The sequence below is a fragment of the Heptranchias perlo genome, chromosome 7, assembly GCF_035084215.1.
Source record: "Heptranchias perlo isolate sHepPer1 chromosome 7, sHepPer1.hap1, whole genome shotgun sequence".
Lineage (NCBI taxonomy): Eukaryota > Metazoa > Chordata > Chondrichthyes > Hexanchiformes > Hexanchidae > Heptranchias > Heptranchias perlo.
In genome coordinates, this window is record NC_090331.1 from 36,825,577 (window position 1) to 36,840,323 (window position 14,747).

At 40.7% G+C, this 14,747-nt stretch overlaps 1 protein-coding gene across 1 annotated transcript in view; it reads left to right on the forward strand.

The window, feature by feature from the left end:
- Window positions 1-14,747, forward strand: part of slc12a8 (solute carrier family 12 member 8) — a 101,684-nt gene that overhangs the window by 52,885 nt on the left and 34,052 nt on the right. Inside the window, exons 6-8 of the mRNA XM_067986772.1 lie at window positions 1,772-1,859; window positions 6,954-7,041; window positions 9,489-9,635. Coding sequence (XP_067842873.1) covers window positions 1,772-1,859; window positions 6,954-7,041; window positions 9,489-9,635 — 323 coding nt within the window. The remainder of the gene's footprint in view (window positions 1-1,771; window positions 1,860-6,953; window positions 7,042-9,488; window positions 9,636-14,747) is intronic.

Here is a 14,747-nt window from a genome sequence, read left to right on the forward strand (position 1 = left end):
GAGTCTGGCATTTTGTCCAAAAAATGCAGAAGCATACCACATTGTGTATTTTTTCTTTATCTTTAAATAGTACTGATTGAAGATTTGTCTTGGAATGCCTGGTTACCATAACAATACATCCCACCTAGAGACATCAGATAATTCTCAAGGCTGTTGCCTGCATACTTCCAATGCACTTCAAGGGGATCTTGTTTATTTTCATTTCAGACATATTTGCTTTAGTTTATCTTCTCTGCAATTTTTCAAATGTACATTTATGTTGCAGTTGTTGAAGAATTTACTTCAAAATTCATGTGTTTATTCCAACAGTATTTAGGCAGGGCAGCCGTGCAAACTATCAAGCACTGTGTGTGTGTTGGTTTGTCTGTGTGTGTGTGTTTGTGTGTGTGTGTGTGTGTGTGTGTGTTGGTTTGTCTGTGTGTGTGTGCGCGTGTGTGTGTTGGTTTGTCTGTGTGTGTGTGTGTTGGTTTGTCTGTGTGTGTGTGTGTGTCGGTTTGTCTGTGTGTGTGAATCCAGCTTAGGAAAAGTTGCTTTCTTTTTTTTTATTCGTTCACGGGATGTGGGCGTCGCTGGCGAGGCCAGCATTTATTGCCCATCCCTAATTGCCCTTGAGAAGGTGGTGGTGAGCCACCGCTGCAGTCCGTGTGGTGACGGTTCTCCCACAGTGCTGTTAGGAAGGGAGTTCCAGGATTTTGACCCAGCGACAATGAAGGAACGGCGATATATTTCCAAGTCGGGATGGTGTGTGACTTGGAGGGGAACGTGCAGGTGGTATTGTTCCCATGTACCTGCTGCTCTTGTCCTTCTAGGTGGTAGAGGTCGCGGGTTTGGAAGGTGCTGTCGAAGAAGCCTTGGCGAGTTGCTGCAGTGCATTCTGTGGATGGTGCACACTGCAGCCACAGTGCGCCGGTGGTGAAGGGAGTGAATGTTTAGGGTGGTGGATGGGGTGCCAATCAAGCGGGCTGCTTTATCTTGGATGGTGTCGAGCTTCTTGAGTGTTGTTGGAGCTGCACTCATCCAGGCAAGTGGAGAGTATTCCATCACACTCCTGACTTGTGCCTTGTAGATGGTGGAAAGGCTTTGGGGAGTCAGGAGGTGAGTCACTCGCCGCAGAATACCCAGCCTCTGACCTGCTCTCGTAGCCACAGTATTTATATGGCTGGTCCAGTTAAGTTTCTGGTCAATGGTGACCCCCAGGATGTTGATGGTGGGGGATTCGGCGATGGTAATGCCGTTGAATGTCAAGGGGAGGTGGTTAGACTCTCTCTTGTTGGAGATGGTCATTGCCTGGCACTTGTCTGGCGCGAATGTTACTTGCCACTTATGAGCCCAAGCCTGGATGTTGTCCAGGTCTTGCTGCATGCGGGCTCGGACTGCTTCATTATTTGAGGGGTTGCGAATGGAACTGAACACTGTGCAATCATCAGCGAACATCTCCATTTCTGACCTTATGATGGAGGGAAGGTCATTGATGAAGCAGCTGAAGATGGTTGGGCCTAGGACACTGCCCTGAGGAACTCCTGCAGCAATGTCTACGATGGCCTTGCTGCTAGCACCTTATAGCATATTTATATTGCAACCACTTCAAGAAGGCTGTTGATTCCATATTAACAACTGCACATGGCACAGAATAGCTGCCAGTTTTGCTTGCATAATAAGTCAGAATACTTCTAGGTAATTTACTGTGTTTAGCATTTAAACTTAAGGTGATATACAAGTTTTAGTATTGTTATTTTATTATTTTATTAACTTTGATTTCTGTTGTATTCAGGTGTGATGGCAGGATTCAATATGAGTGGAGACCTCCAGAAACCTGCGTCCAACATCCCTGTTGGGTCACTAGCAGCCGTGGGCATCTCGTAAGTTTTGATGTAACCATAGTTTTTTTTAAAAAAAGAGAATGTTGTGTGCACTTGAGCCATGTTCTTGGATATGATCGATCTGTTTTAAATTCTAATCAGCATTTGTGACTTCGCTATGTGGATGAATTACTGTCTGGTCGTTGTTTTTCAAACATACAGCACTAGATATAATCAACATAATAATCATAGAACTGAAGTAAGTTATAGTTGTATGAGAATGTGTATTAAGTAGGCATAATTTTGAACGGCACTAATTCTGTACAGGCCATATTGAAAACGTCTCTCCATTGAAGCAGCCTAAAATAGCTAAGAATTTCCAATAGAAAAAAATAGAAATGGAAATTCTTGAACAATGACTATATATTAATTTCACCTTTTAGTGACTATTTTTGGACTGATTTGACTGTATATAAAATGGAAATAATATTTTAGCGCATACATAGTATGTGGATTCTCCACGTTTTGCTGAATTTGATGTGTTGTTTGGCACATATTACCCCATTTATGCTGTAGCCAGCTCTGTGGCCTGGTATTTCTATTGAGAGGCAGGTTCTCTGCATATTGTCCTCATTTACACTGCTCCTTTATTGAGACTTTCTAACTGTATTTTGTTGTTGCACAGTAGAGCACTTGTGCAATGCAGTTTTATTTTGTACAATAGAGGAATATTCAGAACTGAAATACAATTTTGGCACAATGATTTTGGCGGTAGATTTTGAGATTGCTGTTAACTCAAGTGACGAGTGCAGTGTGGAGAGAGCTTTGCTGTAACTGATATAGTATTGCTTGATGCTGGTACTGACTAATTAATACTGACTATCATATAATCAGAAAACTAAAGGAAGCAGCAGTTGTAGAAGAATCTGTATTGATACAGTTAAAATGGAAATAATCTGGACCAGTACATTTCTTATTTTAGGGGATATTCAGCTATTTTGTTCCTTAAGAGAGTCTAAGATATCACATTTGCCAAGGCAGCCATCCCTGTGGGCTTTCCGAGTAAGACTGTTAATCTACTGCCTATTTGAGCTGAAACATGGTCAATTTTGTGTTTTGTTCACATCCGTTTTGAACTCGAATAAAAGTTTGCAAACTTATTTCCCATAGATACCTCATTGTGGCCAGAGGCAAATCTTTTATCCCTTTGAAATAAAAACAGAAAATGCTGGAAACACTCAGCAGGTCAGGCAGCATCTGTGGAGAGAGAAACAGAGTTAACGTTTGAGGTCGATGACCTTTCTTCAGAACTGCCAGTTTCTCTGTTTCTCTCTCCACAGATGCTGCCTGACCTGCTGAGTGTTTCTAGCATTTTCTGTTTTTATTTCAGATTTCCAGCATCCATGATATTTCGCCTTTGTTTTATCCCTTTGGTTTGGGTGCTACAGGTGATGGGATAGTGTTCCAACCTCTGTGCTTGCTGGGAAACTAGATCAGTAATTGTTGAGAAAGTTTGACCTTCACGTTCTCAACCATCTAAAACAAGCCAGTTGTAAAATGATGGATTATTGCAGCCAAGTTTAACAGATTCCATAGAAAACATGTCTGCTGCTCCTAAACACAGTACAATCCAAATCAGTGGCTCCATATAGCAGAGTCTCCCCTTTACAACATCAAAGAGATATGCCTGGAGCAACATGAAAGAGCTCCTGGTGTTTGTCAGGCCTCCATTTATTGCCGAGGACTCAAGAGCTTTTACACCTGCAGTTCAAGTTCTATATCAGTCCAAAAAGAATATCAGCAACGCAGTAAAACTTTCTCCCTGATGGCGTTGTTGCTTAAAACTCTTTCCCTTTTATGCAGAAGTTCAAACACAGTTAACTATTACTTTTTAATCCAGGATTGCTAGAGCAGACACATGGTTATGTGGAATCTCTGGCCTGGTAACCCAGTACAACTTCTCAAAGTCAGTCTTTGCTCTCAGCCACAAGTAGGATCAAGTTCATCAGACTTTCTGTTACCTTTGTCTCCAGCTCCACCCCATTATTGTGCGATCTTATGTCCAAAATAAAACAAAGGAAGTGCCAGTAAGGGTTCCATTTAAAAAAAAATTTAAATGTGGATAAGTTGCAGTGGAAATTTTAACGGCTTAAAGATAAAGCTCATCTGTCAAAACATAAGGCTGATTTTAGAGTATTAAACAGACATTAATCATGGACAGATGTCAGCAAACAAGGGGAATGCTGGCTCGAACGAGCTGTGTAATTTATGCCGCACTATACCCAAATTTGTACTGACATGAGATCTATGTGGAGGGGAGTAGATTCATGTACACCATGCTGAATCTCGTACCCCAATCCTAGATTGAGACTGGAGTATGGGATTCAGCATGGTGTTCACTGAGTTGCAGAATGCAGTCAAGGATTGTGCTGGATTCACACCAACACAAACTTGCCAGTATAAACAGGATATTAAAATCAGTCTGTGTTCCTGTCAGAGATAGATATTCTGAACAGCTACACTTTTATTCTTGAAGGTCAGCAACATCTGTACTAGTCCAATGTAAGTTCATACAGCTATATTGCCAGTGTTCCTACTTGCATAACTGGCATGTATACATCTTGTAAGAACTGGGTATTCATTATTTTGAGGGTATTCTGAAAATGGTGTGGTGTTAGATTGCAAAGGTCATTTAGTAGCCCTTTTATATTACTGTAGCTGACATTGAGAAAGTGGTAGGAAACGATATATGGATATTTGTCTCCTTACAGCTGGCCAGTTTACTTTTAGCAATTGAAGGCATGTGGGAAAGTGGCATCACCACAGGACACAGCATGATGACAAGTTTCTATGATGATGTTATGTTCCTGCATGCCCTTCTTTGTAGCCATGTCAGAGTCAACCATTCAATTTTACAGAGCAGATGGCACTGGCACGCAAGGCATGGCCAAAAATCATCAGTTCAGGTGGAAACTACTGCCTCAAACTTTCTCCACACTACTGCGCTAATACTACAAATTTGCTACTGACTTTAGCAAATGCATAGTATAAATAGGGTATAAATCAAATACAATGGGCTAACTAGTGATGTTTAACTTGAATGATTTCTGATTCCTTGACGTAACCTGACTCCAAAATAAAATGCATGCTTGAGATGAATGTCTGCATCCTGATTTTCATCTACTGGTATAAGTCAGTTGTAAATGGTTGTGAACTGTGCTAATTCCACCAGAATGATAGCACTCAAATTACCTGGGTCATCTTATTTGCATAAATATTCACTGATTCAGGTGCAGATTTGGATAGGTGAGAGTCAAAAACTCCTTGCATGTGGAATTTAAAGGGATGAGGCCGATTAAAAGGAAACTGTCAGAGTAGGGTGATGAAAATTCTGAAAACCTTAGAAGGCTCAAAAACCAATTTTTTTTATTCGTTCTTGGGATGTGGGTGTCGCTGGCAAGGCCAGCATTTATCAGCCATCCCTAATTGCCCTTGAGAAGGTGGTGATGAGCCGCCTTCTTGAATTGCTGCAGTCCGTGTGGTGACGGTTCTCCCACAGTGCTGTAAGGTAGGGAGTTCCAGGATTTTGACCCAGTGACGATAAAGGAACGGCGATATATTTCCAAGTCAGGATGGTGTGTGACTTGGAGGGGAATGTGCAGGTGGCATTGTTCCCATGTACCTTCTGCCCTTGTCCTTCTAGATGGGGGAGGTCGCGAGTTTGGGAGGTGCTGTCAAAGAAGCCTTGGCGAGTTGCTGCAGTGCATCCTGTAGATGGTGCACACTGCAGCCATGGTGCGCCAGTGGTGAAGGGAGTGAATGTTTATGGTGGTGGATGGGGTGCCAATCGAGCAGGCTGCTTTCCCCTGGATGGTGTCGAGCTTCTTGATTGAGTACAGCTCCAACAACATTCAGGCGAGTGGAGAGTATTCCATCACACTCCTGACTTGTGCCTTGTAGATGGTGGAAAGGCTTTGGGGAGTCAGGAAGTGAGTCAATTGCCGCAGAATACCCAGCCTCTGACCTGCTCTTGTAGCCATAGTATTTATGTGGCTGTTCCAATTAAGTTTCTGGTCAATGGTGACCCCCAGGATTTTAATGGTGGGGGATTTGGCGATGGTAATGCCGTTGAATGTCAAGGGGAGGTGGTTAGATTCTCTGTTGTTGGAGATGGTCATTGCCTGGCACTTGTCTGGGGCGAATGTTACTTGCCATTTATCAGCCGAGCGGTCCTGGCGGAACCCAAACTGAGCATCAGTGAGCAGGTTATGGATGAGTAAGTGCCGCTTGATAGCACTGTCGACGACACATTCCATCACTTTGCTGATGATTGAGAGAAGACTGATGGGGCGGTAATTGGCCGGATTGAATTTGTCCTGCTTTTTGTTGACAGGACGTACCTGGGCAATTTTCCACATTGTCGGGTAGATGCCATTGGTAATCTTTACCAAAGCTGGTAATCAGAAATGGTGCGCACCCAGCATAAAGGTTGGAAAATGACGTTGAAGATCACGTCTTGCATCATTATCATATTTGCAAACTCTATGCTGAAGTAGGCAGTAATTTCCAATGCCTGTCCATTTGCCCACTAGAAATGCATGTTTTGCTGAGTCTCTACCCCTATTTCTGTGCTATTGCACTTCCTGAACTGGTACACACACACAGAGCAGGAAAATTGACCCCTATATTATAATAAACTCAACAGTGCTAGTAACATTAGCCTTTATTAAACTCATCAGTACCTTTTTGGTGATAAAAACATAATCGTGTTTTTTTAAAATAAATGACTTTGAGTACTGAAAGACCTTTTCTGCTTTCAAACAGCTCTGTCTTTACAACAATATACACTTTGTCAATCTGATTTTCCAAAGTTAAATATTATAAAAGTAGAATTAGAGAAAACTACAAATCAAAACATTGCATTATAGTTTTGATGCAGAAATGCTCTTTTAGTCCTTCATTTAACTATAATATCAGCATGTAAAATGAATGCCCTCTATCAAGTGAACTGATAAGTTAATATAGTGTGATGAATTTAATATTAAACAAATGCCACATTTAATTATAACTTGAGGCCTTTTTGCTGAATACAACCTAATGAAGTGGTTGAAAGGAAAAATAAGTAACTTGTACACTACATTTTCTTTATTGCAGGTGGTTCCTGTATTTAGTGTTTGTTTTTTTGCTGGGAGCTGTTTGTACAAGGGAGGCACTCAGATATAATTTCATGATAGCTGAAAAGGTAAATATATATGTTGTTTCACTTAGTCTAAGCTTCCTGCTTTGTAAATTTTCATATGAAGTCTGATAACTGAATAATGCGGTATTACCATGGTGATGCTTAAATTAGAATACATTCTTACACCAATGCAAGATTCTGTAAAGCAATTTGTTATTCGCTTCAGCAATTACTGACTGCTCTTTGATTATATCAGTGTAAATAAGAGGATTATGCGGGCTATCCAGCATTCTGTCATGTGCTTCAATTTCTTTAGTATTCTAGATGATTAAGTTAATCAAACTAGTACATTACTTATTTAAGAAGGTACTCTGTATTATCTAGCTACTTAACCATGATAAGCCACAGGCCTCTTTCCAGTGGATTCCTTCAACCTCTAACATGAGAGCGTACAGTCAGCATAACTTCCTAGGCAACATCAGTAATTCATGTTAAAGTCTCATATTATATTCTTACAGTTTAAAAAAATGAAAACCATAGACTTGAGGGTAAAATGAGTATTAATTTCTACTGTCAGATATATTGACCTTTTAGTAACAGATATCCCTTAACATTTTCAAAAGTAAGATACTGCGGATGCTGGAAATCTGAAATAAAAACAGAAAATGCTGGATACCAATCTTCCAGTTCAGACAAAAGACTTTTGACCTGAAACGTTAACTGTTTCTTTCTCCACAGATGCTGCCTGATTTGCTGAGCTTCTCCAGCATTTTCTGTTTTTATCTCTTAACATTTTAATGCTTTGGTAGTATTTGGGCATTGAAGAACTCCTACACCTCAGTTGACAGTGTTTGTTTATTCATTTCAAATAAACAATACCTATCTATAATGTATCAAAAGCCTTGCATTCGATAGTACTTCCTTTAAATGTAACCCTTAGTTGCTGTAACAATTCATTCTGACACATTTTTTCCGGCAAGCTATTTCCATCATGCTTTTTTGTCACAATGTTTTGTCAAACTTCAAGTTGCCTATTTAGTACATTGAGCTGTGATTTAGTCCTTCTAGCTGAGCCTCCATCTTAGTAGTATGTGATACTAATCTATTTAATATACCTCTGATGGACTGAGTGGATCATGTGATCAACTCCAGCCTTGTTTTTTCCCAGCCATAGCTCCCAGGTCATTTGCAGCCCTCCCCTGTTTCTGCTGCCTGGTTCATTCCCACTGCTGCTTCCCATTTGTTCTTGCTTACGCCTCCTGCCCTGTTTGAAGTTGGTGTCTCTTCTGCACTCCCCCCCAAAATACTACAGCCTTCAGCCACCTTCCCCTCCCACCCTACTCCTCTCCCTCTCTTTCCCACCCAGGCAGAACCCAGCTCTATATCCCTCATTGTGCCAGATACCAGATCGCTTCCAATAATGCCGGAACCAACCCCTCTCATTGCACCTATACCATAAGACTCCACTCCTAATCCTTTTGAACTCCTGTCCCCAGTATTTATGCAACCTCGGGCCACCTGCCCACTCCGAGGTCTCATGGCCTCCGTCTCAGTATCTCATGCCCAGGGACCCCTCCTCCCCATTGCTGTTAGACCACCAGCACCATTTCTAGGTATCAGCCTTGACTCATTATATCACTCTCACCTCAGAAAGTCGTGTGTTTGAGCCCCACTCCAGAGACTTGAACATACAATCTAGGCTGACACTTCAGTTTAATACTGAGGGCGTGTGGCACTGTCAGGAGTACCGTCTTTCAGATGAGACATTGAACTGAGGTCTGCCCTCTCAAATGGATGTAAAACATCCTGTGGCACTTATCAAAGAAGAGTAGGGGAGTTTTCCCAATGTCCTGGTCAACATTTATCCCTCAACCAACACCACTGATAATATATGTACATTCAGGATAACCTTGTAGAATCTGTTGGTGATGGATTTTTCAGCTTTTCTATCCAGTCATGTAAACAAAATCTACTTGATCTGATATCTGCAGAATTTGTGACTTTTTGCATTGGAGAGATTTAGGTTTTCGGGATGTTACATGTCAAAATGACTGGATTAAATGCAAATAGTGTGATCAGGTTTCCTGTCAATACACTTTTTCTTATCTTGCAAATTTGAAAATGGATTACTGGTAATTCTAGTTACTGTTAGAGTAAATTTGAACTTTCAGTTTTACTGAAGAAGTGAGGAATAAACATGATATTAAAAACTAGAAAAAAGACCACTTAAAATCTCCATGGGTTTCTAAAAAGAAATGAGAATTAAGTACCTATATCAAAAGACTTGAAAGTGCTTATGATATTATATTGTGAAATGAACTTGTGAAGCTAAAAGTGCTAGAAATGGTTGATAGCCCTTTGGATTTTGCAGCATGTATAAATTTATTGTGCACACAATTGTATATGAATAATGTAGCTATTAGTAATAGAATTCAGTTCAAAAAGATGCAGAAAATATTTAGAATAATTACATTGCTAATGTACCCCATGGACTTTTTTGTGTGTTATAGGTTGCCTTGGTGGGGTTTCTCTGGTTATTAGGACTGTACATTTCCTCTTTAGCTTCCTGTATGGGAGGCCTTTATGGTGCACCCAGAATCCTTCAGTGCATTGCGCAAGAAAGGGTGATTCCTGTCCTTGGGTTTCTGGGAAATGGGGTGAGTATAACCCATCACTATGACAACATAACAGATTATGAGAACTGAACATTCACAGTATTACATAGGCAAGTATATTATGGGGATTATTTCAGAACCATAGCATAGAGATTACTCAAAGGCAAAATATTGAATATACAGGCTAGTAGTATGGTTCTGGCACAGAAGCACCAGGATCGCTGGTCTTTGGGCACTGCAGCTACCAGTAGTACCGAAAGCTGACTCCACACTATAATTTGAGGTCATCTCTTTAATATATTGCAATATTCTTGGTGTACTGAGCATGACATGCAGAGAGTGAGGGATGGGTTATCCATCGCCAGGTCTGCTGATCACTCTTAAAGCTGTTCTATTGCTGATGTGGGAGTAAAATGGCTACAGCAGTGCATACACATGAACTGCTGCATTTAGTGAAGCAGCTTTGGAGGTCCTTTTCCATGAGGTCCTGCAAAGAAGATGGTCTTTTTGGAGGTGATTGTCACCATCCAGTGAAGGCCAGTACCAAAACAGTTTGGATGGCAGAAAGAGTAAATGCTTTCTCACCTATGTCCTGAATTTATCATGGAAATGGTTTCTTGGGCTCACCACAGGATGGTATCAACTTCCTTGTAGATTGGTAGTCTGTGTAGCTTTTTTGGGCCGCCTTAGGCATGATTGCTTTGGCCTTTATACATGAGAGGCAGCATAAGGGTGGTTCCTACTTGATTATTTTATGTTATCCTGTGTGACGTGCAATGGGTGCTGAGCAGACCTCTGGCAAATTGGGACCCTGATACCCTGAGTGCCCAACATTGCATTATTGGCCTCACAGAGTTTAATTGTTTTGACAAATAATTCGCAAGCATTGCAGGCACTTTGAGGGGAAAAAAATTAAATTCATCAGCTTGCCATTTAATGACAAGCACAGAATAAAATTTGATATTAAAAGAAAGTTATAGTTCATTTTATTCTGTATTAATATGATTTTACTCTGGGGTATTCTAAATATAAAGGGCATGTTGATACATTCCATATCGTTGTGTGAAGGATTTCATCTGCCAAATCTCATTAGTGCAAAGTTTATTAGGGCTGCACTTGTTCACATTTCCTAACAGCCACACATATTGATGATGTTTTGCCATGTAGCTAGTTTAAATCTCTAGCTTTGTGACTCATTGGTACAGTAAATGCAACAAGAATATAAATAATTAGCAATGCCAGTATGCACATTTACCACTGAGTGCTAGAATCAAAAGGATGCTCTGTGCTTCAGCTCCTTCCTGACGTGCTGATTTTATTTATTCAATTATTTAATCTTCTGCGTCATTCTTCACTTAGAAAAATGTTGGTTTGGAGTATTTTGGCATATTTGTCTTCAGTTTTACATGAAAACACGTGTGCTGATGCAGTTCTTAACATTGCTATTCAGTGATGTCTGGCTTTTTGAAGCTTATTGTTCTAATATTCTAACTCTCCCATTACTGTATCCCTGTGCATAATTAAATATTCCTAATGGGGTATTTTTGGCTCTCTCACCCTGCCCAGTAGTTGATTTCAAGCATTCATAATTTTTGAGTAAATAATATTCTTATTAAATTTACTTTTCAGTAATTCAAATTTGTGTTTTATAATCCTACTTTCCTGCCTTAGTGCTTGCCACAAATAAGTCGGTACTCCATTATGGCTTTTGGCTTTCTGGCAGACTCCGGAAGGCTGGAAAGAATGTCACAAGAAAAATCACTTTGTAGATACTTTGCAGTATCATCTGTGGTAATATCATTTCCACTAGTTGGTTGGCTTTGAAGAGTGGCCAATGAGCTTACTGGAAAATGACACTCACAATGTACCAATTACCTGTCCCAAAAATGCCACTCTATTATTAATTATATACAATATAAAAATAGATTATATATGTAGGGGGGAATAATTATATGGCCTGTACCTCACATGAGTAGAATAAACAATTTTATTGTGATGTTTTTCTAATCAGGAAAGTAACCCTCTCCGTATGCCATCCCATGCACGTTGTAGTATAAGATTTGTTTCAATTTAGTGACTTCTATACTGTCCGAAATGAGGAACGCAATCTTACAAGAGGTTATAAATCCAAATATCACCATTGATTATTATATTGTGTTCATGAAAATGTCTATTTTAATCTTGTTGTGATAGAGTATGTATCTGTCTCACTATGACACTTTCATCTGCAGGCACAACATGAAATATCAGAGTTTCTCCACTGTATCATTTTTGTTGACAATATTTTAGATATTTTAGACTTCATCATATTTAAGGGAATCAAGTGATACCGGGATCGGAGTTGAGGTCGAAGATCAGCCATGACCTTATTGAATGGCGGAGCAGGCTCGAGGAACCGTATGGCCTACTCTTGCTCCTATTTCTTATGTTCTTATCCATTGTGACATCATGGCCTTGATTTTCAAAGGAAATCGTGGGTGCGTTGGGGCTGGGGGGCTGCGAAAATTGGATCCCGAGCGGGTGAGGAAGCCGGCTCCAACCCGCCGACTTCCGAGTTCCCCACAGTCACGTCTGTGCGCCCGCGCCTCACGAATGCGGAAGTTCTGCCAGCAATTAAAGCCGGTGGAACTTCCGCGTTCTCTGACGTCGCCCTCTCCAAAGTCCCTCTCAGCCCCCGATGTCTCCCTCTCCGAAGTCCCTCTCAGCCCCCATTGTCACCGTCTCCGATCTCCCCCTCTTCCCCCCCCCCCCCCGATGTCCCTTTCTGATCTCCCGATGTCCCCCTCCCCCCCGATCTACCACTCTCTTCCCTCCCCCGATCTTCCACTCTTCCCCCCCCCCGATTCTTCAGCACCCTCCACTCTCTGTTCCAGCGCCGTCTCGCGCTCTCTCTCTGCCCCCCCCACCATCGGCGTTGCAGCTCCTGTTGGCAGCCAGCTTGTCAATCAGGCTGGCTGCCAGGCGTGAAACTCGGAAAGAACTTTAATCACCATCAATTACATTGCCATCGGGTCAGAAAAAGTAAGTTTTTTTTAATTCAGGTTTGCCACGCGCACCTTCACCAACCCCCCGCCAACCCACCATCATTTCAAAATTGAGCCTTATGTCCCTGTAAACTCACCATAATATAGAATCCATCATAAAACTTGAAGGAAATTCTAAATAATTATATAAGAATAAAAAACTTAACAGATTGCAATAGATTTCTACACATGAGCTAGTGAGCTATTCATGAGTTACTGAGAAGTCCATGCAGGTAGTTTCTGTTTGCCCAGTATTGGGGAGTACACACTCTATTCCCTTAGGGAAATACCCCATTTAACAGAGAGCTTAGGTGTAGGGTAGCAAGGGCCAGGCTAGTGAAGTGTGCTGCTGGAACATAACCAGCTGAAACTGCACAGCTTACCAGTGAAGAGCAGTGGTAAGCTTTCTGCTACTTGTCCAACCAGGACAATCCTACCCCTTAGGGATTGACTTGCAGGGTTATGTGGAGCCAAGTAGGAAGAATCCTAGCTCCTAGTGAGAGGGGTGACCTTGCTGTTAACATGCCAGGTTGTCTGGTCAACAGTTCCCAGGAGAACTTGGACCTGCCTGGCTTGTGTATTGGATTACTAAGTCTGCCACAGAGGGTTGACTTGATTCCAGACAAGTCGATGTTTCGGGTATGTAGACCCTTTGTCAAAACTTGAAGATATTACCGATGAACAGCATTTAAAAAGGAACAGAACAAGGGGGAGAGGAGAAGGGGAAAAAAACACATGTGTGCACATTTGTGTGTAGTTACCTACATACATGCGCGTGCACGCACACATGCACAGGCAAACATGCACACCCACAGACACAGAGCTGTTCACGGATTTTTTGCTGATATTTGCAAAAGAATGCAACACTTGTTTATAGAGCAACACCATGGGACATCTACTAGTATATTAAAAAGTTTTACTTCTGTGCACACTTTCTGTCACTTTTTCCCATTATAACTTCCTTTGTCCACATTAAAATGGAAAATGCTTTGTCAAACTCTAAATATAGCTTGCTGTCATTAGAAGCACTGCAACACCACCACTGGTAGGAAGGTGTAATTACAGTGTGATAAGTTTACATAGGCAGTTTCCATGATAAATTTGGACATTGGAATTTATAATGGAAATATCAAAATAAGGACAGAAGGTTTTATTTTAAAATTGGGACTGAATTACATCTGCATGATCTGGTCCAATTATCCCCTACCATCTAACCCACTTCCCCTGAAGACTATACTTAGTCTTGACTCTATGTGGAATGCCTTGAAAGATTGACTAATATTTAATAAATATTTATTGTTAAAATACTAAATCATCATTTCTGATTATTCTTAGCCTGAGGTAACTCAAGATAAAAGAGTTCTGTTAAAAGATATTAATTTTCTACAATAAAATGAATATAAAAAGATCAGATTGTTAAGATAATAGATCAAGTGTTCTATAATGAATACCAAATGCAAAATATAAAACTATTTCCATCCCCTCACACATTGACATATTTATACATAAATATCAGGCAGTTTCTCTTCCACAAATGCAGCAAACTTCTGACAACCATAAAAGTAATAAAAGAGGATCAGAGTCCATATTATGTCACTGCACTACGGCTATAAAGACAAGAAATGTTGAGAGAAATCAAATTAATGTTACCTTTCAAGATAATAACTGGTGCAGTATATAACATGCTGAGCACATTCAAATATTTTAAGGTGTAATTAGCTGTTTTATTTTTAAAATTTATTTATGTAATGCAGACTGAGAAATGTTTCAGTGTTTGGAAAGATGCTGTACTTTTTATCATTTTAATTTTAATGACCAAAAGCAACTTTTAAAAAGAAATGCTGTTTGCCAAAGGTCTGTGTAGCTGCAGAACATGATGCTGGGTTACAGCTAAAATCAGTATGCAGTGAGTGTTTGATCATGCTAACGGGGAGGGGTAGTGACAGATACCAGGTACTTCCTCACAGGATGAGTGCGTCACCTGTTTTTTTTATTTTGTTCATCTCATCAATTTTCACTCCTCTCTTCAAGGCATTGAGCCCTTGCTGGATACAGTTTCACAGTGGGTGCCAAAACATGCAAAAACTCACTGTGGCTATTATTCACATGTGAGCCTTAACAGCTTGTCACA